The 27,113-nt window shown below is 39.4% G+C and overlaps 1 protein-coding gene across 1 annotated transcript in view; it reads left to right on the top strand.

Annotated features, from left to right (window-relative positions):
* The window catches only part of LOC150075107 (uncharacterized), a 617,581-nt gene that overhangs the window by 448,762 nt on the left and 141,706 nt on the right, over nt 1-27,113 (top strand). The window contains exon 35 of the mRNA XM_090388926.1: nt 22,708-22,761. Coding sequence (XP_090245052.1) covers nt 22,708-22,761 — 54 coding nt within the window. The remainder of the gene's footprint in view (nt 1-22,707; nt 22,762-27,113) is intronic.

The raw sequence follows: 27,113 nt of genomic DNA, 5'->3' as shown, positions 1-27,113 counted from the left end.
GTCAGAAATGTCAATTTTTTTTATGGTAAATATTTTTTTTTGTTTAGAAATCATGAAAATGATAGGTAAATGTAAAAGAGTTGTACTTTCAATTAAACAAAAACTTGAAATTATTCAAAAGTTTGAAAACGGTGCATCCATTAAATCTTTAATGAACCATTATAATGTTGGTGACTAAACCATATGCAACATCGTAAGAAATAAAGGGAAGCTATTAGATTTAAAATTGACATCGTAAAAAATAAAGGGAAGCATTGTATTGGACACCCTAGACAATATGAGTTAGAACTGTGAATGGCCATAAGCAAACCTGTAAGTATTTACAGCATGGCATGCAGCATTCTACAGCATGTAGAATGTTGCATGCCATGAAATTGCATGGAAAACTGCAGTTTACGTATACCCTTGATAAAACAAAAAACAATGTTTTTCTTTGTTACCCTGCTGGCATGATGGGAGTGCCAGCAGGGTAACTCACATCATGCAACACACCTTGCTGGCATGATGTGAGTTACATCAAATGTGGAACTTGAATCAATGCAAGTCAATTCCATGGAGTGAGTTGTGCTATATAATTTTTTAATCCGATGGATAGGTTTGAATATAGAGGATACCGAGAGAATGTTTACTGCTTCAGTGTGTTGTCCCAACTGTGCAGTTGGGAAGAAGGGGAGGTGTCATGATCTGAGGTGTTTCTCATACTGTGGACTAGGTTCTCAGGTTGAAATTCATGGAACCATGAATGATGTGTCATACATTGATGTTCTACACATGACTGTGCTCCAAGTAATAAAGCAAGGTTGTGAATACATGGTTTAAAGAAAATAATCAGAACATTAACAGTGGCCAGAACCAAACCCCCTGACTTCAACCCATTTAAATGTCTTTGGGATAAAGTGGAATACAGAATTAAGACAAGATGGTCCTCTTATTGGTGGATTTCGTTAGTTGGGGCATAATATTCCCAAAATACATATTTCTCTCCCATACATTGTCAAATAGTGAGATCTTTCTTTCACTAATAAATTGCCAATTTTTGATATTATGTTTCAATTTATTTTTAACAGCAATAGAAATTCCTGCTCTTGCTCTTTCATTCTTATCAACTCCACTCCAAAAATGGTAATATTCTCCCATTATTTCCTCTCCACATTCCTTTTTCTTTGTCTCTGATAATACAGTGGTGTCTAAATTTAATTTTTGCAGTTCGGCTGGAAGTAAGTTTTTATTTTAGTTGAAAGACCTTGAACATTCCAGCATCCCAAAATCATTGTCGTTTTCTGTTTGTCAGTCATTTCCGAAAGTGCAGTCCATTTTCATTTTCACTTGTAGGTCGTTTAGCATTTGTGTATTTTTTACAGTGAATGAGGAGATAGCCCATTGCAGCAACCCCCAACCTGGAGGACCAGGGTATCTCTCTCTCTTGGCGCCTCCGTAGCCAGGTGGGAAGGAGCAGCAGTGCGCAGCACACGCTTCTTGATTAGACCGGGATTCGAGCCCGTCACCACCAAATACGGGGGATGCGGGAAGGTCAGGGAATGACCACCGCATATCCCGGAGCAATATGGCCTTAGTTGCTAATGCTCCTAAAATCCAAATAACAACAACAACAACAACATCTCTCTCTCTTTCTCTCTTAGTCTGGCCCCACCCTTTGACCTGTCTGGCTTGGGAGGTCCTATTAGTAGCTAAAAACTACAGCCAACTTAGCTCTCTGGGTCATCGGTGCATTCTTGCCCCCAATCCCCACTGTGACAAGGTGGAGTATACCATTGGGGGTTGTGGGGAGCCTCCTCGCTTAGGTTGAGTGGGAGTATACTGCTTGTCTATCTTCCTTGTGCAGTGCTGCTGTGTGTTTCTGGAAGTAATCCTTCAGGTTAACTATCGCTGTCTTCTGTTGCTCAGTGAGGTCTATCAAGCCCCTTCCTCCTTCTTTGTGGGCAATTGTCAGTCTCTCCACAGCAGATTTCGGGTGGTGTTGGCAGCTCTTAGTCATCATTGTCCTTGTCTTTCTCATGATATCCTGCAGCTCGGTGTTAGTCAAATCTATGACCCCGAAGTAGTATGTTAGCACTGGGACTGCATAGGTGTTTATGGCTTTAACTGTGTTCCCTCCATTCAGCAGGCTTCTAAGTCTCTGATGGTATTTTTCGGTCAGGCAGGCCTTAATTTCCTTGTGCTGTAACTGCTGAGCCTGCATCATCCCCGAGTATTTGTAGGCCTCTCCCTCTGCCATGGCTTGATTTCTTTACCAGCATGCAGCTGGTAGTTTCGGTTGACTAATTTTCCCTGGTGCAATTCGTGGGTCTTGCATTTGTCTAGACCAAATTCCATCCTAATATCATTGCTGAATTCTTCGATGATGTGGAGTAGTTACTGGAGGTGCTTCTCGGTTTCCGTGCAGAGCTTGATGTCATCCCTGTACATCAGGTGGGTGAGAGTGTACAGGTTCTTCCTTCCTTCTTTGAGGTTATATCCATACTTGCTACTGTTGAGCATGGTAGATAGTGGGTTAAGTGCCAGACAGGACCACAATGGACTCAAGGCATCTCCCTGAAAGATTCCTCTCTTAATGGGGATTGGCCTAGTTGTGATGTTTTCGATCTTAATGGTGGTACCCCATTTGCCATCATTTCTCCTAGGACGTTTGTCATCACTATTGGATTGACTTTGTAGATGTTCAGTGCCTCTATTTGCCATCTATGAGGCACGGAGTCGAAGGCCTTGCAGTAATCAATGTAGGCTGTGTACATGTTACGCTGCTTCTTGTAAGCTTGCTCCGTAACAGCGGCATCTATGGTTAATTGCTCCTTGCATCCTTTGCTCAGCCGCTTGCATCCTTTCTGCTGTTTGATCATTATGTTCTGGCTCTCCAAGAGATCTGATATCTTCCTGTTTATGCAGCTTGTCAGGATCTTGTACATTGTTGGAAGGAAGGTGATTGGTCTATATTTTGCAGGGTTTCTTGTATCTTCATCTTAGGCTTCAGATATGTGATTCCTTGAGTGAGAAACTTCAGATTGTCTCTGGATGCCTTATTGTTCTGGTGAACTGCTCTGCCAAGTACTTTTGTGTGTGTGCAAGGGAGCTACTTGTACTAGTAGTTGTGGAGTTATCTATTCCTGGAGTTCACCAGTTGTAAGACTTCTTGATCATCTGTTTTACTTCATCTTCCTGAATCTTCCACCCTCTCGTTTCTTGTACATCCTTGGTTTTCTTGTGTTCTTGTTCAATCCAGTGGCTCTGCTGTTATGTCTTACTTTCCTGCTCCATATGTTCCCCCTCAATCGTCTTCTTCTCGGGTGGTCCGTTCCCTTCTTTCCCATCTTCTCCGAGATTCCTATAGAAGTCTCTTTGGTCCTCATCAAAGATTCGGCTGTTTATTTTCCTCTACGAGCTCTCTTTGTATCAGCTTAGTCTCTTGCTGAGTGCCAGGAGGTTCTGTTTCAATGTGTCCAAGTACTCTCCTATTCTCTGTTTTTTTTGTCTCATGTTTGCTGTGGACACTGTCTCTCTTGAGGATGCTCTTCACTTTTCCAATTAATTTCTTACTCCTATTGCCCTGCTGATACTGGGTCAATTGGCCTATCTTGACTTTTAATTCTTCTATCTTCTGCTAAAGTCTTCTTTCCCAAACTGGTGGTTCTTTCTGTTTTCGGTTCTTCTACTCTGGTCTCTCGCTTGTCTTCCGTTAATCCTTGTGTCTGCTATCACAGCACAATACACGGCTGTGTGGATGGCCTCCAGTGTTGCACCATTGCTTTCGAGGTAATGCGGTATTATGTGCCGATTCAGGTGGTCTGTGATTCTCCACAAGGTTCTATTATTATTATTGTTATTATTATTATTTAGCATTTTTAGCATTAGCATTTAGCATTAGTAGAGGCATTTGATGCAAGAAAGCAAGCTTATGCAGCATCAGCCAAAAAAAAAAAAAAAAAAAAAAAAAAAAAAGTAACATAAATAAATAAAAATAACCACTTCCACTTCACCCCTCTGTTCGTTCGAAATACCTGTCCAGCTGAGCCTTAAACTTATTTAGGCTATCAACTTCCACGACAAGGGATGGAAGTCTGTTCCACCCACCAACCACCCGCTGGCTAAAGGCAAATTTCCGCACATCTATCCTACATCTGTCTTTCCTCAATTTGAATTTATGCCCTCTCAGGTGATTTTTCTGAGCTAGAGGAAGAATCCCATCAGCATTGAGCATGCTCAAACCATTCAAGGCTTTGTACACCTCTATCAGATCACCCCGCTGGTGCCTAGTTTCCAGACTCTGTAATTTGCAAAACTTAAGCCTTTCTTCGTAAGAGAACCCCTTTGTCCCATTCACCAATCTAGTTGCCCTTCTCTGTACTCGTTCCAGCAGCTCTACATCCTTCCTGAAATGAGGCCTCCAGGCCTGTATACAGTACTCTAGGTGTGGCCTGACCATTGCCTTATACAAGGGAATAATCACCTCCTTATCCCTGCTAGAAAAATTCCTATATATCATTGACAATACACCATGAGCTACTCTTGCAGCTCGTCTGCACTGCTCAGAGAACTTCATATCTGCCTGCACCACCACCCCCAGGTCCCTTTCATTCTCTACCACTGTCAGTGTAGTACCACAGAGTTGATACGTTGCTCTGGGGTTGCTGTTTCCCATATGTAGTACTTTACATTTGTCAATGTTAAACTTCATTTGCCACCTCGAAGCCCATCTGCTCAACCTTTCCAAATCCTGTTGCAGCAGCATAGTGTCAGTAGTGTCCTTGACAACCCTGCCAACCTTCGTATCGTCTGCAAACTTGGACATTAAGCCTGATATACCATCATCAATATCATTTATAAATACAGAAAACAATAAAGGCCCCAATACTGAACCCTGAGGGACTCCACTAATAACATTAGTCCACGATGAGCAGTGTCCATTGATTACCACTCTCTGTCTTCTCCCCCTCAACCACCCCTTTATCCATAGCAGCAACTTGCCTCCAATGCCACACTGCTCCAATTTGTGCAGCAGTCTTCCATGTGCAACAGTATCAAAAGCCTTTCTAAGATCCAAGTATATAATATCAAAGTTATTCCCTGCATCCAGTTCTTTTGTGACTGCATCATAGTATCCAATCAAATTGGTCAGGCAAGACTTCCCCTTAACAAAACCATGCTGTGTCCTAGCTATAACTGAAGTCTTGTCTAGATGATCCTGCAGTGCTTCTTTCACCAGTGCCTCCATTAATTTTCCGGGAACAGAAGTTAAACTCACAGGTCTATAATTACTTGTGTCAGCCTTTGATCCCCCTTTGTGAATTGGGGTCACATTTGCACATCTCCAGTCAATGGGTACCTCCCCTGAGTCCAAGGAAGCTCTCATAATTATGGCTAAGGGTTTGCTTACCTCCTTTGCTGCCTCCTTTAATATAACTGGATAGATCCCATCCACCCCAGGTGCCTTTCTTGTGTTTATCTTCAACAATTTCTCCTCCACTTTGCTCTCAGTTATTACAAGATTCTCTAGCTTACTGCTAGAGTTGAATACACCTCTGGCATTCCCCTCGCTGAATAACTCCTCATGTGTGAATGTCGATGCAAAATATTCATTTAGTTTGTTAGCTACCCGAGCAGGGTCATCAACAGTTGACCCATCGATCTCAAGTGGACCAATCTGATTCATCCCCTTCCTTCTAGAGTTTACATAAGTAAAGAACTCTTTGCTGTTTTTCTTCGCATCCCTTGCCAAGGATCTCTCGTAATCTGCCTTCGCCTGCCTAACCTCCTTTGTAACTTGGTTACAGATCAACTTGTATCTATCATAGGCGTCCGTGTCACGTGTTAATTTGTATGTATCCCATGCATTTTTCTTCTCTGCCATATGCCTCATTAGTTCATCTGACAACCATTTAGGCCTAAACCTTGAACAATATTTCTTAGTTGGTATGTAAAGCCTAGTAGCTTCCACGATAAGTTCTTTGAATGCTTCCCATTTTGAATTTGCTGTTGGCAATATCATCAGTTGATCCCACTGTATAGAATTTAAATACTGTCTCAGTCCATTGTAGTCGCCTTTACGAAAGCAATACCCCTTCCCTTTACCCCTAATGGTAGTTACCTCTTTGAGTAACTCCCACTTCAGCACACTGTGATCACTGCCACCAAGTGGTTCATTTATCTGCAGATTCTTAATGCATGAAGAATCACTACTGATAATCAAATCAAGAGTATTACTCCCTCTAGTTGCCTCCCGAACATGCTGATGTAGAAAACAATCATCCAATAAATCCACAAAAGCCTTGCTACTGTGTGAGTGACCAGCCCCCAAATTCCAGTCAATATCTGGGAAATTAAAATCCCCCATTATAAGACTCTCTGATTTACTGGCCCACTCTATTTCTCCGAACAGTTTCTTTTTATACTCATCAGAGTCATTAGGCCTATAGCACACTCCTACTCTCAATTTTGATCTCCCAATGCTTATGTCACACCAAACTGACTCGACACTGCACTGTCCAGCGATGTCGACTGGCTTCACTTCCTTGGATTTTATGTGTTTTTTAACTAATAGCATAACCCCTCCTCCCTTCCTATCCTGTCTATCCTTTCTGTAGATTTTGTACTCCCCAAATTCCAGTTCTGCATTTCTTATATCTGTGTGACACCACGTCTCTGAAATCCCCACAATATCTGCCTTTGATGTTTTGAGCAATACCTCAAATTCATCAAATTTATTTACTAAACTCCTAGCATTGGTGTACACACAAGTATACATGCACCTGTTCTTTTTCTTAGCTACCCTAACACAACCCATGTGTTTACTTGTACCCCAATGATTCCCAGCAGTCTCTGAAATATCCTGCATCTTATTTTCCAGGCTGCGGCTCATTCCAATAGAAGCAGTGCAAGAATCACTTTCACCTCTGCCAGTGGCTACTGTTAATCTATTAGTCCTTGTATCCCCCCAATCTAGCAGTTTTCCGACCCACCTAACATTGCCTCGATAGCATCAGCAAACATTCTTGCACCCTTTCTATTTAAGTGTATCCCATCCCTGTAGAAGCAGTCTCTCCTGTTAACAAGTACAGACCAGGCTGAAAAAAATTCTACTCCTTGAGCCCTGCACAATCTTTCCAGGGCCGAATTGATTGACAGGGCTCTCATCATATACTCCCTCCTATCGTGTCTGGGCAGAATTGCAGACACTTTCAATTTCAACCCTAATTCACGGCTTTTTTTCATCAGTGACCTGTACTTGTCAAGTAATTCCGCCGGTCTCCTACTCTTAATGTCATTAGTGCCAACGTGTACAACTATATCACCTTTTGTGCCCTTAAAAGATGATATCCGCTCTACAACGTCATCAACTTTTGCCCCTGGCAGACATACCCTGGTCCTGTTCCACCTATCCTTTTTACAAAGCATGTTTCCCATTTCCCTGACAATAGAGTCACCAACAACTACTAGTTCTTTTGGGACCAGCGCATTCTGCCTTGGGGGTTGCCGCTGTGTTCCGCGATGACCAAGTGCAAGCTCTGGCATTGGTGTGGGCAGCTGAGAGCTTGATGGGCCCCTCACTTGTAATCCTTCGAGGGCATCCACCCTATCCTTCAAGCTCTCATATAGGCCCATAACAACGCTGAGTTGTCGCCTTATCTCCTTACACTCCTTGCATCGCTCACACACAAAGACATCCCCCATGGCAGTATCATGTCCCATACTTGACTGCTCCGCAAACATCAAGCAAATAGTGCATCTTTCAAGGCTGTGATTCAGAGGACAACTGCCCACCTCAGTTCTCCCCTGGGCCACAGCATTCCCATTAGCTTGAGCCCTTTGCTTTGCTGCTCTGGTTTGAGTCATGATTTAGATTTACTTACAATAAAATTTCAATTTCTGTACAAAATTAAATCCTAAACTTGTATCCAAACACAGTTATAACACTATATTTATGTTTCAGTAACGAGTGTTATCTACGGAATATTTACGTTTCAGTAACGAGTGTTATCTACGAAATATTTACGTTTCAGTAACGAGTGTTATCTGCGAAATCCCTTTATATAACTTTCGTATCAAGTTATGTATTAATTATTTGTTTTTACTAATTATTTATGTTACGTAACCTAAGTGGTTATATGTATAATTAATTATGTTAAATAAAATTAATTATATTACGTTTGTAATCTAAGTCGTTATATGTATTTATTTAAACGTACAATTTAACTGCTAACGAAGTTCAACTAACGCTATCTAGTACGGTATATCGTATCACAAAGGCGGGAAAATTACGAACGGTTAGCGGAGTTGAAACACGTGGAAACCTTTACCGATACTTTTATGCAATTACAAGGCCGAGTAAAGAATAAATACACCAAATTAATCAGAAAATCACAAAATAATGTTATACTACTAAATTTAAATCAAAAGTTTTAGAAAAACAATAATTTCAAATCAATAAATAAGAAAAATCCACTTAGCGGCTTTGAAAACGACCGTCTCTAGTAGCCTCATCAGCAGACTCCCCATTATTGTTGCTCTTATATTATTTCTCCCTGATTGGGGGATTCCACTCCTTGACAGGTACTGCTATCAAGCACACATGGTGGGTGTAATATCTGGTGTTACTGTTGGTCGAGGAAATTATTATTATTATTATTATTACTTACATGGTGCAAGGAAGCCTGAGGCTTATGCTGCACCAGCCAAAAAAATAAATAAATAATACCGGGTTACCCTAAGAGAGAGAGAGAGTGTCAAAAGAGGAAGGGAATCACTAAGAAAGAGAAGAATGATGATATCCAGCTCAGGACCCTGGGTGTGCCAAGCCCATACTCAACAGATGTGAGCCCCTGGGATAATCTCTGACTATCTTACAGGTGTTCAGGATTGCAACTTTCTAGAGTTCCTTGTAGATGTTCTCTGGGAGACCTATTGCTGCTAGGCTGCTATGTAGAGTCTTTGGTACCATACCGGTGGTTGACACGATGATCGGGGTGGTCGCTACTTCTTGCATATGCCACATCTCCTTGACCTCATGTCTCAGGTTCTTGTACTTCCTAATTTTTTCCTCATGGGTTTTCTGGACATTGCTAGTGTTGGGCACCGCTATGTCAATCAGGTAGGTAGCCTTTTCCATCTTGTCCATAAGGGTTATGTCCGGTCTGTTGTGCGGGATGGTCTTATCTTTTTTTTTTTTTTGGTAGTTGTTGGCGCATAGGCTTCTGTGGCCATAATGCACCTCCCAAGGTTTTTTGCAGTACTTTGATCCAAGCCCGAGGCGGGAATCGAACCCCCGACCTTTGGGTTGCCAGGCAGGCACTTTACCCACCCGGCTAGTCTGGCCGGCTTGGTCTTATCCGTTATTATAGTGTGGTCCCAGTACAACTTGTGGGTTTGGGTCTCTATTACTATCTGCGGTTCGTATTTGTAATATGGTACACTTTATTATTATTATTGCTGTTCTTATATTATTTCTCCCTGATTGGGGGGTTCCACCTCATGATGGGTATTGCTACCAAGTACATAGGATGGTTGTTGTTATGTCTGATATTACTGTTGGTCGAGGAACTCTCTGACAATCCTACAGGTGTTCAGGATTGCGACTTTCTGGAGTTCCTTGTAGTTGTTCGCTGTAGACCTGTTGTTGCTAGGCTGTTATGTAGGGTCTTTGGCATCATACCTGTGGTTGACACGATGATAGGGATGGTCGTTATTTGTTCCCCATGGGTTTTCTGCAGGCTGCCAGTGTTGGGTATCACTTTGTCAATCAGATAGGTAGCCTTTTCCTTCAAGTCCACAAGGGTTAATGTCCGGTCTGTTGTGTGAGACTGTTCTATCCGTTATTATGGTGCGGTCCCAATACAGCTTGTGGGTTCGTACTTGTAGTACGGTACACTTTCTTTGATCAACTGGTATTTCCTTGCTAGCTTCTGATGTATTATCCTGGCTACCTAGTCGTGTCCATGAGTGTACTCAGTCTGGGTGATCACCTTGCATCCCGCGGTGATGTGTTGGATCATTTCTGAGGCCAGGTGACATCGTCAACATGTGTCATCTAACACTCCAGGCTCCTTGGCAATGTATTTTCTATAGTTCCTGGTGTTGATTACCTGGTCTTGGATGGTGAGCATGAATCCTTCAGTCTCGGGGAAGAGCGTCCCACTTGTGAATCATGCATTGGAAGCGAAGCAATTTTATCTATGTGACCCTCATGGAGATCATTGTAGTGTCTGCTATGGAGTGTCTTCTCTGCCCATCTTTCTAGCTTTGTTTGTACCTCCTGGTTTGGGGACTCCTCGCTTAAGTTGAGTGGGGTATACCGCTTGTCTATCTTCCTTATGGCTTGGTGGAATGCTGCTGTGTGTGTTTCTGGAAGTAATCCTTCAGGTTAACTATCACTGTCTTCTGTTGCTCAATGAGGTCTATTAGGCCCCTTCCTCCTTACCGGGCAATTGTCAGTCTCTCCACGGCAGCTCTTGGGTGGTGTTGGCGGCTCTTGGTCATCATTGTCCTTGTCTTTCTCATGATATCCTCCAGCTCGGTGTTAGTCCAATCTATGACCCCGAAGGAGTATGTTAGCACTGGGACTGCATAGGTGTTAAAGGCCATAACTGTGTTTCCTCCATTCAGATTTGCTTTGAGCGGGCTTCTGAGTCTCTGATGGTATTTTTCGGTCAAGCAGGCATTAATTTCCTTGTGCTGTAACTGCTAAGCCTGCATTATCCCCAAGTATTTGTAGGCCTCTCCCTCTGCCATGGCTTCGATCTCTTTACTACTCTGCAGCTGGTAGTTTCGGTTGACAAATTTTCTCTGACACAATCCATGGGCCTTGCATTTGTCTAGACCAAATTTCATATTAATATCCTTGCTGAATTCTTCAGTGATCTGGAGTAGTTGCAGCAGGCAGTATTTAAATTCTATACAGTGGGACCAACTGATGGTGTTACCAACAGCAAATTCAAAATGGGAAGCATTCAAAGAACTTATCTTGGAAGCTACTAGGCTTTACATACCAACTAAGAAATATTGTTCAAGGTTTAGGCCAAAATGGATGTCAGATGAACTAATGAGGCATATGGCAGAGAAGAAAAATGCATGGGATACTTACAAATTAACACATGACACAGAAGCCTATGATAGATACAAGTTGATATGCAACCAAGTTACAAAGGAGGTTAGGCAGGCGAAGGCAGATTATGAGAAATCCTTGGCAAGGGATGCAAAGAAAAACAGCAAAGAGTTCTTTACTTATGTAAACTCTAGAAGGAAGGGGATGAATCAGATTGGTCCACTTGATATTGATGGGTCAACTGTTGATGATCCTGCTCAGGTAGCTAACAAACTAAATGAATATTTTGCATCGACATTCACACATGAGGAGTTATTCAGCAAGGGGAATGCCAGAGGTGTATTCAACTCTAGCAGTAAGCTACAGAATCTTGAAATAACTGGGAGTAAAGTGGAGGAGAAACTGCTGAAGATAAACACAAGAAAGGCACCTGGGGTGGATGGGATCTATCCAGTTATATTAAAGGAGGCAGCAAAAGAAGTAAGCAAACCCTTAGCCATAATTATGAGAGCTTCCTTGGACTCAGGGGAGGTACCCATAGAAAGGAAATGTGCAAATGTGACCCCAATTCACAAAGGAGGATCAAAGGCTGACAAAAGTAATTATAGACCTGTGAGCTTAACTTCTGTTCCAGGAAAATTAATGGAGGCACTGGTTAAAGAAGCACTGCAGGATCATTTAGACAAGACTTCAGTTATAGCTCAGACACAGCATGGTTTTGTTAAGGGGAAGTCTTGCCTGACCAACTTGATTGGATATTATGATGTAGTCACAAAAGAACTGGATGCAGGGAATAACTTTGATATTATATACTTGGATCTTAGAAAAGCTTTTGATACTGTTGCACATGGAAGACTGCTACACAAATTGGAGCAGTGTGACATTGGAGGCAAATTGCTGCTATGGATAAAGGGGTGGTTGAGTGGGAGAAGACAGAGAGTGGTAATCAATGGACACTGCTCATCGTGGACTAATGTTATTAGTGGAGTCCCTCAGGGCTCAGTGTTGGGTCCATTATTGTTTTCTGTATTTATAAATGATATTGATGATGGTATATCAAGCTTAATGTCCAAGTTTGCAGACGATACAAAGGTTGGCAGGGTTGTCAAGGACACTACTGACACTATGCTGCTGCAACAGGATCTGGAAAAGTTGAGCAGATGGGCTGAGAGGTGGCAAATGAAGTTTAACATTGACATATGTAAAGTACTACACATGGGAAACAGCAACCCCAGAGCAACATATCAACTCTGTGGTACTACACTGACAGTGGTAGAGAATGAAAGGGACTTGGGGGTGGTTGTGCAGGCAGATATGAAGTTCTCTGAGCAGTGCAGATGGGCTGCAAGAGTAGCTCATGGAGTATTGTCAATGATATACAGGAATTTTTCCAGCAGGGATAAGGAGGTGATTATTCCATTGTATAAACAATGGTCAGGCCACACCTAGAGTACTGTATACAGGTCTGGAGGCCTCATTTTAAGAAGGATGTAGACCTGCTGGAACGAGTACAGAGAAGGGCAACAAGATTAGTGAATGGAACAAAGGGGTGCTGTTACGAAGAAAGGCTTAAGTTTTGCAAATTACAGTGTCTGGAGACTAGGCACCAGCGAGGTGATCTGATAGAGGTGTATAAAGCCTTGAATGGTTTAAGCATGCTCAATGCTGATGGGATTCTTCCTCTAGCTCAGAAAAATCACCTGAGAGGGCATAAATTCAAATTGAGGAAAGACAGATGTAGGATAGATGTGCGGAAATTTGCCTTTAGCCAGCGGGTGGTTGGTTGGTGGAACAGACTTCCATCCCTTGTGGTGGAGGTTGATTGCCTAAATAAGTTTAAGGCTCAGCTGGACAGGTATTTTGAACGAACAGAGGGGTGAAGTGGAAGTGGGTTTTTTTTTTTTTTTTTTTTTTTTTGGCTGATGCTGCATAAGCTTGCTTTCTTGCATCAAATGCCTCTACTAATGCTAATGCTAAGGTGATTGGTTCCCACGTAGAGCTTGATGTCATCCACATACATCAGGTGGGTGAGGGTGTACAGGTTCTTCCTTCCTTCTTTGAGGTTATATCCGTACTTGCTACTGTTGAGCATGGTAGATAGCGGGTTAAGTGCTAGACAGAACTACAATGAGCTCAGGCCATCTCCCTGAAAGATTCCTCTCCTGATGGGGATTGGCCTGGTTGTGATGTTTTTGACCTTAATGGTGGCACTCCATTTCGCCCTCATTTCTCCTAGGAAGTTTGTCACTATCAGATTGACTTTGTAGATTTTCAGCGCCTCTATTAGCCAGCTATGAGGCACGGAGTTGAAGGCCTTGCGGTAATCGATGTAGACTATGAACATGTTGCGGCGCTTCTTGTATGCTTACTCCATAACCGCAGCATCTATGGTTAATTGCTCCTTGCATCCTTTGCTCAGCCACTTGCATCCTTTCTGCTGTTCGGCCATTATGCTCTGGCTCTCCAAGTGGTCTGTTATCTTCCTGGTTATGCAGCTAGTCAGAATCTTGTACATTGTTGGGAGGCAGGTGATTAACCTATATGTCACCAGGTGTCTTGTATCTTCATCTTTAGGCTTCAGATATGTGATTTCTTCAGTGAGAAACTTTGGAATTGTCTCAGGATGCCTTATCATTTGGGTGAACTGCTCTGCCAGGTGCTTATGTGTGCAAGTGAGCTTCTTGTACCAGTAGTTGTGGACGTTATCTATTCCTGGAGTTCGCCAGTTGTGACAGTTCTTGATCGTCTGTTTCACTTCTTCCTGAATCTCTCATCCTCTAATTTCTTGTATGTCCTTGGTTTTCTTGCATTCTAGTTCTATCCAGGTGGCTCGGCTGTTATGTTTTACTTCCCTGCTTCATATGTTTCCCCAGAAATCCTCAATTGTCTTCTTCTTGGGTGGTCCATTCCCTCGTTTCCCGTCTTCTCCAAGATTCCTGTAGAAACCTCTTTGGTCCTCATCAAAGATTTGGTTATTTATTTTCCTCTTGGAGCTCTCTTTGTATCAGCGTAGTCTCTTGCTGAGTGCAAGGAGGTTCTGCTTCAATGTGTCCATGTTCTCCCCTATTCTCTGATTTTTTTGTCTCACGTTTGCTGTGGACGCTGTCTTTCTTGAGGATGCTCTTCACTTTTCAAATTAATTTCTTACTCCTATTGCCCCGTTGGTACTGGATCAATTGGCCTATCTTGACTCTTAATTCTTCTATCTTCTGATGAAGCCTTCTTTCCCAAGCTGGTGGTTCCTTCTGTTTTCGGTTCTTCTGCTGCTGGTCTCTCGCTTCTCTTCCATTGATCCTCGTGGCTGCTACTGCAGCACAGTACATGGCTGTGTGGATGGCCTTCTGTGTTGCACCATTGCTGTTGAGGTAATGTGGTATTATGTGCTGATTCAGGTGATCTGTGACTCTCCACAAGGTTCTATTCAGCCTCTGCTTCGGTATCACATGAGTCTTTGTGGTGTCCATTCCTTCAAATTCTGTTAGGGCCTTCTTCCACTCGTCCTCTGTTCTGGATATCATGGCCTCGTCTGTTTCCACTTCAGCTGCTGCAGGTTGTATTTCCTCTTGCTCTTCTTCCTCTGGTTCGGCGGTGGTGTGTTCTTCTTCCTCTGGTTCCATATTCTTTATCCTTTGTAGTTGATTCTCTTATTATTTTTTCCAAGATTGCAGGGGCTATTAGGTTCTTTGTGACGATGGTTCTTCTCCAGTCCGCTATTCACTGTTCGGTGACCTGAATATCCGGGAATCATTCCAGCCACTTGGTATGTAGTCTCGCCCTGTAAGTTGTCATATCAGTCTGCAGCTTCGTTATTTCATAGTATGCTTGCATGATGTACGTATTCATTTCGATGCTCCACTTCATGCGTTGGCATTTTCTCCCTTCCTGGGTGGTCACTAGTGCAGTTGTGCTGGAAGCACTTCCAGTTGGTGGGGCTGGATGGTCTTGCCCTTCTCTTATTATTATTATATTAGCCATAGGGTGCATGGAAGCCTGAGGATTTTGCTGCACCAGCCAAAAAAAAAAAAAATCTGAGTTACCCTGAGAGAGAGAGAGAGAGAAGTAGAAGGGAATTACCAAGAAAGAGAAGAATGATGATATCCAGCTCGGAATCCTGGGTGTGCCAAGCCCATACTCACCTGATGTGAGCCCCCGAAGTTTAATATACATTTAGAGAAGGTATCAGTATTGAAGGTCTGAAATGTAAGTAAACTCACAGGTAGAGGGTAGATAGTTCATCTATATAGCAAACTTATTCAGTTGTGGAGATTTCAGATGAAAACAAATAAAAAAACAGCAGCCTGCCTTCAACTAATTAATTGGCAACAGTATGCCTAATGTATTGTACTGCAATTGTCTTATTTTGTTAATACAGTTTGCCTTGATTCGCACGGGAGTCACATTCTGACAAAACACCACACAATGCAAAAGGTAGTTTATATGACATGAGAGTTCCATACCTGTACACAAAAAAAATGTGTAAAAAAAACAAAATTAAATCAAAACAAATTGTCTTCATTCAGTAAGAAAAAAGAAAAAAATTGCAAACTTGTCCATGAAATTAACCTCGCTAATATGTACCTCTAGATTTTTATTCTAAATTCATTAGCATTAGTACAGGCATTTGATGCAAGAAAGCAAGCTTATGCAGCATCAGCCAAAAAAAAAAAAAAAAAAAACCCCACTTCCACTTCGCCCCTCTGTTTGTTCAAAATACCTGTCCAGCTGAGCCTTAAACTTATTTAGGCAATCAACCTCCACCACAAGGGATGGAAGTCTGTTCCACCAACCAACCACCCACTGGCTAAAGGCAAATTTCCGCACGTCTATCCTACATCTGTCTTTCCTCAATTTGAATTTATGCCCTCTCAGGTGATTATTCTGAGCTAGAGGAAGAATCCCATCAGCATTGAGCATGCTCAAACCATTCAAGGCTTTATACACCTCTATCAGATCACCTCGCTGGTGCCTAGCCTCCAGACACTGTAATTTGCAAAACTTAAGCCTTTCTTCATAAGAGCACCCCTTTGTTCCATTCACTAATCTTGTTGCCCTTCTCTGTACTCGTTCCAGCAGCTCTACATCCTTCTGGAAATGAGGCCTCCAGACCTGTATACAGTACTCTAGGTGTGGCCTGATCATTGCCTTATACAAGGGAATAATCACCTCCTTATCCCTGCTGTAAAAATTCCTGTATATCATTGACAATACTCCATGAGCTACTCTTGCAGCCCGTCTCCACTGCTCAGAGAACTTCATATCCGCCTGCACAACCACCCCCAAGTCCCTTTCATTCTCTACCACGGTCAGTGTAGTACCACAGAGTTGATACGTTGCTCTGGGGTTGCTGTTTCCCATGTGTAGTACTTTACATTTGTCAATGTTAAACTTCATTTGCCACCTCTCAGCCCATCTGCTCAACCTTTCCAGATCCTGTTGCAGCAGCATAGTGTCAGTAGTGTCCTTGACAACCCTGCCAACCTTTGTATCATCTGCAAACTTGGACATTAAGCTTGATATACCATCATCAATATCATTTATAAATACAGAAAACAATAATGGACCAAACACTGAGCCCTGAGGGACTCCACTAATAACATTAGTCCACGATGAGCAGTGTGCATTGATTACCACTCTCTGTCTTCTCCCCCTCAACCATCCCTTTATCCATAGCAGCAATTTGCCTCCAATGTCACAGTGCTCCAATTTGTGTAGCAGTCTTCCATGTGCAACAGTATCAAAAGCCTTTCTAAGATCCGAGTATATAATATCAAAGCTATTCCCTGCATCCAGTTCTTTTGTGACTGCATCATAGTATCCAATCAAATTGGTCAGGCAAGACTTCCCCTTAACAAAACCATGCTGTGTCCGAGCTATAACTGAAGTCTTGTCTAAATGATCCTGCAGTGCTTCTTTAACCAGTGCCTCCATTAATTTTCCTGGAACAGAAGTTAAGCTCACAGGTCTATAATTACTTGTGTCAGCCTTTGATCCTCCTTTGTGAATTGGGGTCACATTTGCACATTTCCAGTCTATGGGTACCTCCCCTGAGTCCAAGGAATCTCTCATAATTATGGCTAAGGGTTTGCTTACTTCCTTTGCTGCCTCCTTTAATATAACTGGATAGATCCCATCCACCCCGGGTGCCTTTCTTGTGTTTATCTTCAACAGTTTCTCCTCCACTTTACTCCCAGTTATTTCAAGATTTTGTAGCTTACTGCTAGAGTTGAATACACCTCTGGCATTCCCCTTGCTGAATAACTCCTCATGTGTGAATGTCGATGCAAAATATTCATTTAGTTTGTTAGCTACCTGAGCAGGATCATCAACAGTTGACCCATCAATATCAAGTGGACCAATCTGATTCATCCCCTTCCTTCTAGAGTTTACATAAGTAAAGAACTCTTTGCTGTTTTTCTTTGCATCCCTTGCCAAGGATTTCTCGTAATCTGCCTTCGCCTTTGCAGGCGAAGGCAGACATTGCTTCGTCACTGTTTCCTGTGATAAACTTGCAACAGTATATGGCACTGTTTTGGAAAAAATTTGTTATAATTAACTCCTCTCCAAATTAGAATCCATATACAGAACTTCTTGTATAAACTGATTTGCAAGACTTAAAAACTGAGCTAGCCTCTTTGCAGTAAAATTTTTGTGTGCATTTTCTTCATTTTTATAATTTTTTCATTTTTGTTATCTTCTCGGAAACCTGGACTTCGCCTGAACAAGATTTTATTATCTCCTAAATCACCATCTACAAATCTGCAGCAGCATTGAGAGGTACAAAAAAAATTGGAGGAACTGCTGTCTTCCTGAAAAACTCATTTGTGATAGTGTCAGAATCCAAATGCCCCTCATCTGCCTTCGAGGCAATGCACATCAGAACCAAACTGTCAGATAACTTTCTTGACATAATATTGGTCTATATGCCTCCTAAGTTCTCCATGGAGAGAGATACTCTGAATTTGTAAACTGGCCTATTGCCAAAATCTCAAAAAACAACTACATTATTATTGAAGGGGATTTTAATTTACCGCTACCATCTAGTGATCTGTCTAAATTTGTAACATCTCTGTTTGAAAGCTTAAGTTTAAAGCCTTTAATTTCATCGCCCATCAGAGGTAACAACATACTCAACCAAATCTTCTCTAATGTCCACATGTTTTCCGAATTACCACTCTTAATTGCATTTGAATCTGGCCATGATCCAATTTGAAATTGGATCATGGCCAGACATCCCATCCTAGAATGAAAAGAACCCAGTCTACAAAAAGAGATCTTTTAACCTGAAACATCTAAAACAGGACATCTGTCTAGAACTCCTAAGCCTTTACCCCTGGGACAGTTTAGTCAACTGTCTTACAGAATTGGCATATACCTTCTGCTTGACCTGGTTGGAATCGATCTCAAATTCGTGGCATCAAAAATCACCTCTCTTTCTTTCAAATGAAATGTTTTGTGGACACCACAACTTCAGTCCCTTTTCAAATTAAAGCAAAGGGCTTTCAGAAACTTTAAAAAGCTCACTCGGAAAATGACTATCTAAATTCCTTAGCTCACCATAATAAGTTTAACAAACTAAAGAGGAAAGAAATTCAACAATTCACAACTATTGAGATTAAGAAAAACTCAACAATATACCCCAAAATATCCGGGCGCCTCCATAGCCAGGTGGGCAGGAGCAACAGTGCGTTACACACGCTTCTTTATTAGACCAGGGTTTGAGCCCATGAACCACCAAATACGGAGGATGCGGAAAGGTCAAGGAATGGCTACCGCATATCACCAGAGCAATATGGCCTTAGTTGCTAATGCTCCTGAAAACTAAACAACAACAACAACATACCCCAAAATATCCCATCCATTACCGTCAGATTTCAACTTCTGGTTGGAACACATAACTCGCTACAACAGAAAAACAAATCCCTGTCCAGAATTTAAAGAATGTATGCCATCCATGACAAAATTAAGCATTATTTCTGTCTCGAAAGAAATGATGAAAAACGCAATTTAAAATCTCCCTTCTAAAGGTACAGCAGGACATGACAACATATTTATCTTCATGATCAAAATCGCCGGTATCTACATTTTAGACCTGGTCTTCTTTTTCAATCAGGCCATAAATAACAACTTTTTCCCCTCAGAATGGGCTAACTACAAAATTTTCCCACTACTGAAATCTAAAAACATCAAAAGCAACAAAGATATCAGACCAATAGCAATCTCATCCTCTGTACTAAAACTCCTAGAAAGATATATGCTACCAACAGCGAGGAAGTAACTCTTCCCAGTACATCATAACCAGATTCACTACAGAATTATCGGAAGATCCACATCGACCAACCTTCTCGCAACAAACCAAATAATTCTGAAAGCTCTTAATTCTAAAAATAAAATCAACATAATTTATACAGACATCAGCTCTGCGTTCAATGTGGTCTCCAGACTCTCTCCTGAATTTCCCTTGAACAGTTTTTCCTCTTCAGTGGTAATCTATTAAATCTCTTTGCCAGCCTCCTCAAAGAAAGGGTCCTAACAGCAAACTTCAAAAACAAATCCTATCATGCCATTTGCTCATTTGGAATCCCCCAGGGCAGGGCGCTATTGGCAATAATGTTCTCTGTAATCCTCCAACCGTTCCACTAACCCAGGTGCCTCCGTAGCCAGGTGGGCAGGAGCAGCAGTGCATAGCACACGCTTCTTGATTAGACTGGGGTTCGAGCCTGTGACTACCAAATGCGGAGGATATGGAAAGGTCAGGGAATGACCACCGCATATCCCCGGAGCAATATGGCCTTAGTTGCTAATGCTCCTAAAAACCAAATAACATAACATAACATCATCAAGCAACTTTCAACCATTTGTATTTGCCATAGGTCACCTAAAAAGAAAATTAAGTAACCTAGAGGATCATCATCCTTTCAAAACAGCACTTATCTATTGTGGAAAAGGTTGTATTGTTAAAGACACTCTGCACTTGGACTTTGGTGATGTGATTGTGTGAAACATTTTGTTTTTCCCATTCCAAAATATGCCATACTGTGTATGGTATATTTTGGAATCATTTTAATTTTAATCTACTTTTCCATGTACTTTATGTTATCTCTCTTTCTCTCAACAAAATATGGTTACACTTGTACAGAGTACCATGTACAATAAGTTTCAGTATAGAAATGTAATATTTTTGTAGTTTTTTTTTTTATAATAATATAACCACCTGAAATGCTTAAAATTCCAAGTTCTGCAAAGGATCAGGACCTGAGGTTGCTGGATTTGGAAGGTATTACGTTTTGTTCATTTGCATTAGCACAATAACAAATAAAATTATTGTGCAGATGGTGAGTGATCTGTATAAGAGATTTTTGCCATTTATAGAAAAAGCTGAACTTTTAAGAGCTTAAAATGTTTCTAGCCCCAATTTCCATTTGGATGTCTCTCTCTTCTTCCCTCATAAGTAGTAATCAGCAAGGACTGTTTGGACTCTACTTGCCATACCATACTCCATGTTCATTGCTAACATCACCCAAGGTCAGAGTGAAAAAGTTAAGATGTGAATGTAGAAAATAAAGTTTTAAGTGCATTTTACAACCTATGGTCTTTGTACATAATTCTTTTTTACCTAGTTCTTTGTGCACTTGCAGGAGTTAGTAAGCTCCTCGTAGTTTACATATCTTTGCTTCCTTAAAAGGTTTTTGCAGAATGCATTGATGACATTCTAGGCTGCTTTTTCACATACATTGAGGATGTCATCAAAATATTGGACTAGGGACTATTCCCTCTTTTATCTTCACATTACCAAGTCTGTGAAACTTTTGTTTTAGTTATTGAAACTACTTTCTTTGTCCAGTGCTTTTATGACAGATTATTATTATTTCTTGTTAACTAATAGAATATGGAATGGTGAATGTTGTTCTATTCAAGACTACACATTGTTTTAAATTACCAGTTCTTGACAATATAATGGGAATCCCTTACTCTACTGTCCTACTCACAGAAGAAACAGCAAAATTTAGTGAAACCAAGCTGCATGCAGTCCAGTAAAAGTGCAACACATTTCAAATTGCATTTTCCAGTTACATCGTGTATAATTAATTTTATTGAGGAGGAATTCCATATTTTTGTAGGTTTCTTTTAAAAAGATAGCTTGCCAAATTGGATAGAATATTATGTTATTATGATAGCTATTTCCATTATAGCTTTAAACTGTATTTTGATAAGTCTATAAAAAGCTTCCAGCTTTGGGGTTATTCTTAGGACCTATAACATCCATAAAGCCAACATTAGCATTGCAGAAAGTGAGATCTGTCATAGAGAAGAACTGTTAAATCCTTTTGGTGCCTGTGATATTAAGATAGGTTATGTGTTGTGCAAAACTGTTTCATTCATGTTATCTGAAATCAGAATTCGTCATAATTCTTAGGATGATTTAAATCAAAATGAGGTTGACTTCATTGGGTTAGTATATATATATTTTTTCCTTTTACAAGTCCATTACATGTTTTACATGTTCATTATCTTTACAGGATTAGATATTTAAAGTTCATGTTTGGAGAGGAATTCTTATGTCATCAGAATAAGCTGTTGATCACATTGCAAGAAGGTAGGATATTGTATCCTATTACTACTTTTAGGCAAAATGCCAACAATCTTGGTTAAGCAGCAGTAGCAGTCATCAAAATGATATTTTTTATTCTCACTTCATTGGCACTGCAAATGGCATGCAATTTTTCTATTCAGCCATCCTTAACATTCCAAAACACAATGTGCACAACAACAGATATGTGGGAATCCAAGATTATTATGATATCTATTTTAGCTATTCAGCCAAAATACATATCGTAATCTCTCTTGATCAGATTGTTCTTTTGAAAAGAAATTCAATTACATACTTGCCACAAACAACAGAAATTGTTGGGTTTATTAACAAAATTATTTGATTCACAAATGAATTATAAAAACATACAAACAGTCTACTTCTAGTTGATTAAATTCAAATCATCACATTTAGAATATAATTTAGTACTATGCCACTTCGTGGCCTAGTGCTATTTTATATTGTAATGTAACTCATCTGGTCAGAAGGCGCCTCTGTATCCAGGTGGCAAGGAGAGCAGTGCTTAGCACACGCTTCTTGATTAGACCGGGGTTCGAGCCCATCACCACCAAATACGGAGGATGCGGAAAGGTCAGGAATGACCACCACATATTCACGGAGCAATATGGCCTTAGTTGCTAATGCTCCTAAAAAAAAAACAAATAACAAATAACAATCTGGTCAGAAAATGTCACATCATGTTGTGACATGTTCGGACCATTTGGTTTATTAAAACTGAATGTTTAAGGCTGTCAGGTGTTGCTGGTTTTCAGAAAAGCGAAATTTTTCAAATGCAGCTATAATTCATTTCACACCATCACATAGGTGATGGTGTGAAATAATGAGCTTTTAATATAAAACAATGGAATTTTTTCAAAAATATGATGTGATAGGAATATTTTGAATTCTTTTCATAATCACAGAGAAAAAAAGGACATTAAAAATGTTCAGTTTACTAGAGAAAGATATTTAATGGTGTTTTTAAAAAAATGTTTGTTTCTTTATTGACAGAACTTTAGAAATTGGATATTCTACATAATTTTTGTTTGGATTTTACTAATTTTTTCAGGGATTGCAAGGAGTACCAGGCCAAAAAGGTCCAAGAGGAGAAGAAGGTAAAAAGGTATGCATAGCTCTTTATTTTAAAAGATTCAAACTTTGGACATTTTACGGTATAATATGGCAGTCTGACTAATATGCATATAATTAAAATAATATATCACCACTAAATCTTTATGTAGTTAGCATTCCCCCACACCACAGCAAAAACAAGTAGAGGACAAAAAAATAAACTTTGGATTTAAAATTATTCTAAAGCATATTATGAAACTTCAGAGAATAAAGGAAAGAGTTGGAAAACAGGCCTTGAGCTTCAGATTGCATATCACAAAACTATCTTGCGATGACCGACAAACTGAGTTAACATAAATTTAAAATAAATAAATAATATCGACATAAAATACTAAAACAGATATAAAATAAAATAAAAGTGTTAAAATACAATAAAATATGGACAAAACTAATAAAATATATGGTGGCTTTCGAGACAAAATGCCTCTTCATCAGCTTAGTCAGTGAATGGTGTATGCAGTATATATATATATATATATATATATATATATATATATATATATATATATATATATATATATATATATATATATATATATATTGGTTAAAACAGCAAAAGTCAACTGAGAATGATCATGCATCACAAGTCTTTTATTTTATTTTAATGCCTTTATTTTATATCTGTTTTAGTATTTTATGTAGATATTATTTATTTATTTTAAATTTATGTTAATTCAGTTTGTTGGTTGTCGCTAGAAAGTTTTGTGAAAGGAAGAGTTGTATGTTTAAAAGATGAATGTTTTGAACAGGTCTTGCTTAGTCATACTAGTTATAAAAAGAACTATAGAATAAATTTATGCAGATAAATAATAAAGACATTTATACAGAATACAGTATTAATAAAAAATTTCAGAGCTGCAAGGCTTAGTAACTTCCACGATTTTTCATTATATTAAAAAAAGTAAGAGATTACTTCAATCTTTTTCATGGAATGCTTCCTGTCAGTTCTCTCCAAATGTAACAAATAAAATAAGATGAAAAAAACGAATTAATGAATTCCCTCACTCATAGAGATACAACCAAATTTGACCCGCAACAGAATCGAAAGCCAAGATCCCCAACCTGACCCCGAAACACATCAAACCACCGCAGCAAGACCATGAATGTGAGAAGACATTGTCTCAGAATAAATAATTAAAACTGCTTCCGATAATAAATAATTAAAATCACTATTAAAATCATGATTAAAAAAGATTAAAATCACAATTAAAATTTGGATGAACACTCAAATTAAACGAAATGCACAGCTGTTTCCCTTCTTAAGCAGACCATGCTTTTCAGCTGATCGCCGTGTTCACAGAATGGGAATATCGCGAAGTGTTTGCGTGTGTATTTGGCTCTTAAAATAGAGAGATTATAGGTATTGACGCATGCATAAAAAAGGCCAGAAATCCGAAATTAGGTAAGGACGTTGCACATTGATAGAATTTTCGTGAAGTTCCATTTTAAGCATTTCAGCGATCAATAATTTTATGTAATTGTGTTGTATGTTTAAAATTTCCTCTTCATTGAATAGGAATACATGACCATCATTGACCGCATGAAAGGCCAACTCTGATGTGTTTGCACGCAATGTGTGGACGGAAGCAGCATGTTGCTTGACATGTAAATCCAAAGTACAGTGAGTGGACCCCCATACGATGAATCACACTGACTACACGAAATCTTATATACAAGATCATTTACCTGTGCCGAGCAAGAAGGAAGAACTGTGCGATTTTTTTAATATATTATGGAGCTTCTGCATAGGCCTGGCTATAATTTTGAATTCAGTATTTCTAAAGAGTTTATTGAGCTGCCTGTACCATTGTTCGACATACAGTATGGAAATAAAGTGTTTTTTATTGGTTTTATTAATGGGTATCGTATTTGTTGTTTTATTTTTAGCCTGTAATCTGATTTGATTTATAACGGAGTGAGGATAGCCTCTATTTAAAAACCTGTCGGTTAGTGTAACAATTTCTAAATGTAAGGTGGGTTCAGAAAAAAATCCAATTTAGCATTTACCGAAAACCCACCAATTCAAGGATGTACCTGCATTACCAGAGTTATCATCCATTCACGTATAAGAGATCCATTATATTTAACCAGTTTTTCAATGCTTGCAAATATTCTACTTCTGAACCCACCTTACACTTAGAAATTGTTACACTAACTGACAAGTTTTTAAATAGAGGCTATCCTCACTCTGTTATTAATCAAATCAGATTAAAGGCTAAAAATAAAACAGTAAATATGATACCCATTAATAAAACCAATAAAAAACACTATTTCTGTACCGTACATTGAACAATGGCACAGGCAGCTCAATAAACTCTTTATAAATGCTGAATTCAAAATTATAGCCAGGCCCATGCAGAATATATTATTATATATTAATTAAAAATATATTATATTTTTAATTAATATATTATATTAAAATATATTTTATATTAAAATAATATATTAAAAAATCATACAGTTCTTCCTTCTTGCTCGGCACAGGTAAATGATCTTGTATACAAGATTTCATGTAGTCAGTGTGATTCATCGTATGAGGGGGTGTACTCGCTGTACTTTGGATTTATGTGTCAAGCAACATGCTGTTTCTGTCTACACATCGCACGCAAATATTTTGGAGTTGGCCTTTCATGCGGTCAATGATGGTCACATATTCCTATTAAATGAAGCAGAAATTTTAAACATACAACACAATTACATAAAATTATTGATCACTGAAATGCTTGAAATGAAACTTCATGAAAATTCTATCAATGTTGCGATTCTGGTCTTTTTTTACGCATGCGCCAATACAAATAATCTCCCTATTTTAAGAGCCATATACACACAAACACTTCGCAATATTCCCATCCTGTGAACACAGCGATCAGCCTAAAAGCATGGTCTGCTTAAGGAAGGGAAACAGCTGTGCATTTCATTTAATTTGAGTGTTCATCCAAATTTTAATTGTGATTTTAACTTTTTAATCGTGATTTTAATTATTTATTATTGGAAGCAGTTTTAATTATTTATTCTGACACGATGCCTTCTCACACTCATGGCCTTGCTGTGGTGGTTTGATGTGTTTCGGGGTCGGATTGGGGCTCTCAGCTTTCGATTCCGTTGTGTGTCGAATTTGGTCGTATCTCTATGAGTGAGGGAATTCATTAATTCGTTTTTTTCATCTTATTTTATTCGTTACATTTGGAGAGAATTGACAGGAAGCATTCCATGAAAAAGATTGAGGTAATCTCTTACTTTTTTTTAGAATATAGTATAAAATTATTTTTATTGTTATTTATTATAATAAATTGAGTACATCATCTGAAATATATTTTTCCAGGACTAATACACATTAACTTTTTTTAATATAATAAAAATTTGGTTCCTTTTTAAATAAACACCAAATGAGTTTTCATTTTAACATACAAGCATATCAGCAATACTTTCAACAACTGGTCTTCCCTTGCTAAGACCTGGCTAGCATTTTCATCCAGAACTACCTAGTTTCATCCGCAATAAAAATCAGACAAGAATAATAGCTCTCACTTTCAATCACTTCACCAAATTCATTTCAGACTGTATTAGTTTTTAAATTTGTAATTTCTCACCAATATTAGTAACAGCCTTATGATTCAAGAATGCCCTATACATGACCAAAAAAAAAATAAATAAATAAACAAAAAAAAAAAATCCTCCCTACATGATTCACTCCTCACATAGGTGTCAAGCAAGCTGATCTTTGAATTTAACCAAGCCCTCAGCCTCAATTATCCATGGAGGTGACTTATTCCAGTAATGAACAACTGGCTTCCTGCATTCTAGTCTGAATGCAGGAAGTCAGTTCCCACACTCACAATTTACTTGGTATACTGACCATTTTGTGTGTGTGTGTGTGTGTGTGTGTGTGTGTGTGTGTGTGTGTGTGTGTGTGTGTGTGTGTGTGTGTGTGTGTGTGTGTGTGTGTGTGTGTGTGTGTGTGTGTGTGTGTGTGGAGGAGGAGGAATAGCTGTCATGGTCTTCTGGCCTGTGAAATAGGTGTTCAATTTGTATTTCTTGACAGTCCTTGTTTCACTGATATCTAATATGTAAAGAATATTGATGTACGAGGGATGATCATAATTTGAATTATGGTTCCTAGTGGAATGAGGGATTGGTTAGTTTGATGTTGGAAAGTTTTGACTTTGTTTAATAAGTTCTCTTCTGTAGATAGTATGAATCAGAGCTGTAATACTCAATATGTTCTACGTTGATAATAATATTAGTAAATTAATAAGAGGAGTTTACCTCAATATAGTACGTGGAACACTTCCGTATGATACCCTCCAGAAATTAAAACGGAAAAAATCGACAACTTACCGGTAC

Source organism: Mastigoproctus giganteus, chromosome 14 (genome assembly GCF_048544385.1).
Source record: "Mastigoproctus giganteus isolate SK-2022 chromosome 14, ASM4854438v1, whole genome shotgun sequence".
NCBI lineage: Eukaryota > Metazoa > Arthropoda > Arachnida > Uropygi > Thelyphonidae > Mastigoproctus > Mastigoproctus giganteus.
The sequence above is the reverse complement of the archived record's forward strand: the minus strand, read 5'-3'. Positions and strand labels throughout refer to the sequence as shown.